Here is a 5,584-nt window from a genome sequence, read left to right as displayed (position 1 = left end):
GTTTTAAAGGAGGCTAGATGGCAGGAGAAGAACCAATGTGTTTGAGTTGTGATGTTGGAGAAGAGTATTAAATATCCCATGGACTGCCAAACAGAACAAGTGTGTCTGGGAATAAATACAGCAAGGGTGCTCCTCAGAGGCAAGGAGGGTCAAAAACTTCATCTCACATTCGAGAATGTTGTCAGAAAGGGCCAGTCCTTCAAAAAAAGACACGCAGGAAAGGTGGCGGGGTCAGAGAAAGAGAGGAAGACTCTCAACAAGATGCACTGACAGGGTGACTGTAAAAATGGGGTTGAGCCTGTCAGAGATGGTGAAGGTGACACAGAATACGGCAAGGTTCAAGTCTATTGTTCGTAGGGTCGCTTTGAGTTGTACTTCTTTCCACCCATACAGAATCAGTCTTGAAGTCCATCATGTGAGGTCCATGTGTATAGTCACCATTTGTGTTTCCTAAAAAAAGGTATTTGCCATGAATGAATCACAGTCTATCTTCATTTTTTTTTCTTTTTGAGAGAGAGATTTTACACTGAACTTATCCTGTCTCAGTAATTCTAAAGATCAAGGATGTAATTTTCAAAACTAAGGTACGGTTTAACCAAGTCATGTTTTCAGTTGTCTCATAAACATGTGAAATGTAGACAGTAAGTGCAGGAGACCAAAGAATTTCCTTTTAAGTATGGCACTGGTAAAGAATATTAAATATATGCAAGTCAGCTGTGAGGGACATCTCAAGAGTACTGAAGAGCAATGACGTCAGGCTGGAGACTAAGGTGTGCCTGATCCAGGCCATAGTCTTCGCAATTATGTGCTATGCATCAGAGAGTTGGACAGTGACTAGGGATGATAGAAAGAAAATTGATGCCTTTGAGCTATGGTGCTGGAGAAGAGTGCTGAATAAACCATGGACTGCTAGGAGAACAAATAGGTTTGTCTTGGAGAAGGTAAAGCCGGAATGCTCCTTGGAGTCAAGGATTCTGAAGCTTCGTCTGACATACTATGGGCATGTTGGAAGGAGGGGCTGGTCCTTGGAGAGGGACATCATGTTTGGGAGAGTGGAGGGGCGGCAAAGGAGAGGAAGACCCTCGATGAGATGGATCGATTCTGTGAGTGGAGTGATGGGAATGAGTGTGTTTGAGATGGCTAGGTTGGCACAGGATAGAACAGCGTTTAGGGCTCTTGTGCATAGGATCGCTATGAGTCACAAGCAACTCGATGGCATAACAACATGCACTGCCAAATCTGTCTTGGAAAAAGTGCAGCCAAGGTGCTCCTTAGGAGTGAAGATGCTAAGACTAGGTGAGGCACTCCCCTGAGGAAGACTATCCTTGGAAAAGCAGAGGGTCAAGGAGAGAGCCGAAGCTCCTCAATGAGTTGGAGTGACACAGTGACTACAACAAAACAACGGGCTTGAGCACAGCAGAGACTGAGGACAGGGTCAGGCAGAGTTTCACTGTGGTACAAGAGGTTGCTATTAGCTGGCGTTCAGTGGATAACAGCTGATAAGAACATGGAGTGACAACAGCATCGTGAAAATGCTTGATAATGTGTGAGAATGACCAACAGGTGACAGAGAAACACAAGGGAGAACACATGTTGGAAAAATATGTCCATAGACTTCCTCCACAAAGGTGACATGAAATTTTAATTTGTCACTCAGAATTAGAGTCCCGCAAAGCTGGCATATAACTTTAACCATCTCATCTAACGTTACTGACATCTCAGAACTCATAACTGACAAATATACATTATTAATGCACAAAATAGTGGGATAATAGATTTGTTTTTAGTCGATTGTCATAAATGTGAACTGTTGGATAAGGAGATCCCAAAAGTGAAAAGTAGGGGAATTTGCAAACAGAAAAACTGGTGTTTGGATAAGTTTCACTTCTAATGATCATGTATTCATTGACAAAACTAAAGGGGTCACATCAATTTTCGTGGTACAAATCAGGTAGAAATTCTCCACTAATCTCTATCTATGAATTCTCTCAATGGAATGGAATAGAATGAAGCTACAAACTCTGGAAACACAAAAAAATACCCACACAAATAAACCTTTCTGAAAAAAAAATTAATTTGCATTAAAAAAGTCAAAAAACCAAGCACACAATATCTACAAATGACAAAAAGCGAAGTGCCATAAACTAGTCAAGCCTGAATTTTTTTTAAACAAAACAAGCAAAATTGACTCTATTAAAAATTACTTGCTCTAGGGAGCTCTAGTAGCCTAGTGGCAAGAAGCTGCACTTCAATTCCAGAGGTATGCGGTTCGAATCCACCAGATGCTCTGCTGGAGAAGGAGGGACAATCTCCTGTACCAGTCCCATCCAATTTGACGGTACACACACGCAAAATAATAAAATTTAAAAATTTTTTTGTTTGGGTTTTTTTTGTTTCGTTTTATTGTATTATTTTTGCACATACCATCAAATCAGATCTGACTGGCACAGGAGTAGATTGCCCCTCCTTCTCCAGCAGAGCATCTGGTGGATTTGAACTATGAGTCGCGACTCGACGGCACATACCACCACCACCACCACCTCTGGAATTGCAGTGCAGCGTCTTGCCACTAGGCCACCAGAGCTCCCTTTAAAAATTTTTTAAAAATTGACTTGCGCTTCTAAAAAAAACAAAAAAAGACATAATAATAGGTGTTGGAACAGATGTGGAGAAACTGGAATGCTCATCTAATGGGAAATAGAAAAACAGTCTGGTGTCTCATCGAAAAGTTACACACAGAGTTCCACTCTGGGAAACAGAAATATGCACACAAAAATATACACACAAATGGTCTTTGCAGTGTTCATGATAACCAAATACCAGAAACAACCAAAATGTCCATCAATTCATAAATGGGTAAATGTGCTCCATACACTCAATGAAGTTGTTGTTGGGAGCTGTCCAATTTCTTCTATTTGGTGACTCTATGTGACAGAACTGTTTCAGAGGCTTTTCTTCACTTTCCTACCTGGGAACAGGTCATCAGGCCTTTATCCAGCACAGGTGCTGGGTGTGTTCAAAACAACTATCTCTCAGCAGCTAAATGTGTAACCACTGTGCCACGAGGGCTCCTTACAGAGTATGACTCAGTCCTGAAAGGGAACAGTTTTAATACATGCTGTATGACATGGATAAATCTTAAAGTATGACACTAAGTCCAAAAAGCCACAAGAGGGACACAAAAGACCACATATTCCATGAACCCACGTGTGAAATGGGTCCAGAACAGGCAAAGCCATCAAAACAGAAATGAGAGTTAGTGGCTACCAGAAAAATGGTGAAATGAGGGAAATACATAGTATTTCATTTCAGAACGATGAAGCACTCTGCAATTAGCGGTCACGAGCACACAATTTTAGGAATATACTGAAAGCCACTAAATTGCACTCTTTAAAAGAGTAGATTTCATGGTATGTCAATGTTGTGTGTGTTGTGTACCTTAGAGTTGGAACCAACCAATAGCTGACCCTCTGGTGGGTTTTCAAAGGCAGTTAATCACACAGGAGGCGACTGTCCATTCTTTTCCCATGGAGTGGCTGGTGGCCCCAAACATGTGCCTTTGGGGTTGCAACATTGTTTCTTGCCACTAGGCCCCCAGAGCTCCCTATGCTAATGTTACCTTGTTGTTGTTTGTGTTTATGTGCCATCGGAAACAATCACAACTCTCCCCCCTGGACTTTTAACCACTGCAGTCCCTGCCCCACCTCTGTCCCCACGGCACCTCTGGACTGGCCTTCAAGCCTGCCCATGCCACCCCTATCTGGTTCCCGCAGGGCTGAAGGGTCACTGGGAAGCACCTGTTCCACAACCATCACTCCATGTCCCCACAGCACTGCTCCTCACTCCCAGCTTCTTTCACACAATGGTGGTTTGTGAGCCACTGAGAGAAAAGTGGTCCCAGCATCCACTAGCACAAGACGTGGCCTAAAACATGCCTCTCACCATGCGATGATTTTGATTGGTGCTTGGTTTGTTGTTTTTTTTTTTGTTCCACCGCCCCCCACTCCATTATGTACCATCAAATTGGATCCAACTGGCACTAGAGTAGATTTCTCTTCCTCCAATGAAGCATCTGGTGGATTCAAACAGCGCGCCTTCGGGACTGCATCACAGCTTCTTGCCACTAGGCCACCAGAGCTCCCCTGAGAGAGGTGCTTGGATTTTCAGGAAAACTAGCTAAAGCAGACAAGTCAAAGGACTGATCTTTTCACTCTTCCCACCTAGAAGTACTGGAGCAGGGGCAGCCATCCTGCAACCATGAAGCACCAAGTACAAAAATACGCTAACAAGGTTGTGCCCACCTCCTGGGTAACCTGTTCTCACCGGTAAAGAGGGCCTCCATGTGCAGTGTGCTGGACTGTCCACAGGCAGCCACGGCCCTCAGACTGCCACTCAGACAGCCTACCAGAGCCGTGCTGCCTGCCCAACTCGCCCCATGCCTCAGCCTCAGATCCCCTGCTCGGTCACAGCACTGTAATTCTTCCCCTGGGCAGCCACATGCTACGTGCTGGGTCACCTATCACATCTCATGCCTACAGGCCAATGCCACTGCCTACACAGGCTCCCACCTCGCGACTTTCCACACCCAGCACTCCCCAGTGAAGTGGGTCCTCGTCTGACACACGTAAACGTCCAAGCGGGGTCCTGACTGGACCCACACAGCACATTCAAGTGGGTCCTGACCAGACCCATGCCTAGCATGCCCGAGGGGGTCCAGGCCAGTGTTAAGACACAGATGGAGAATCCATACACAAAATTCATTCTCATTTAATAAGAAAATCATTTCTCTACAAAAATAGGGCCTCTCTGTTCAGAGGTGCACACTCGCCCTCAGCCACCGACAAGCCAGGAGAGCCGGGCGGTGCTGAGTGTGGGACCTGAGGCAGCAGTGTCAGTGTTAACCGACAACCAGAGAGCCCGTGGTGGCCCAGCTCTTCGGCCTGGTGGGAGACCCCTGACACTCCCATGGTCTCAGTCCGTGTCCCCATCCTCTTCCTCGTCAGCCTTCGGGGGGCTGGGGACCTGCAAGACAAGTACAGATACAATGATGTTAAGTGCCCCCTACACAGGATGCACAAGCCTATGATGAGATTCCCAAATCCACACCCCCCTGAATTTGAGAGCACGCCCTCATGAGAGACAGGGTCTCTACAGTGTCGCCCAATGGCCATGAGGTCAGGGCTAGAGGCATCCACGAGTCAAGAGAGGACAGAGCAAGCCAGGGAGGATGACACAGGAGGAGGAGCCCAGAATGACTCGCCCAATGGTTCTTGTGGCCACAGAATCCCATACACAAAATGCATTCTTTTTTAACAAGAAAATTGCTCCTCCCCAAAGAAACCATAACTGCCACCCAAACAGATATATGCACACCCATGGTTATCACAGCTTTGTTCACAATAGCAAAGAACTGGAAACAACCAAGTACCCATCAACAAATGAATGGATAAAGAAGCTGTGGTATATTCACACAATGGAATACAACGCTGCATTGAAAAACAAGGAACTCAGGGGAGCTCTGGTGGCCTAGTGGCAAGGAGCTGCAACTACAATCCCAGAGGCTCAAGGTTCGAATCCACCAGAT

The 5,584-nt window shown here is 45.6% G+C and overlaps 1 protein-coding gene across 1 annotated transcript in view; it reads right to left on the bottom strand.

Moving 5' to 3' along the window:
• Positions 1-4,971: 4,971 nt before the first annotated feature.
• Positions 4,972-5,584, bottom strand: part of PUS1 (pseudouridylate synthase 1) — a 6,717-nt gene continuing 6,104 nt past the window's right edge. The window contains exon 5 of the mRNA XM_006900999.1: positions 4,972-5,022. Within this exon, the coding sequence (XP_006901061.1) occupies positions 4,972-5,022 (51 nt within the window). The remainder of the gene's footprint in view (positions 5,023-5,584) is intronic.

Source organism: Elephantulus edwardii, unplaced genomic scaffold, assembly GCF_000299155.1.
Source record: "Elephantulus edwardii isolate Elephantulus edwardi_28Jun2011 unplaced genomic scaffold, EleEdw1.0 scaffold00304, whole genome shotgun sequence".
Taxonomy (NCBI): Eukaryota; Metazoa; Chordata; class Mammalia; order Macroscelidea; family Macroscelididae; genus Elephantulus; species Elephantulus edwardii.
Note: the sequence above shows the minus strand (reverse complement) of the source record. Positions and strands in the feature narration are given on the sequence as shown.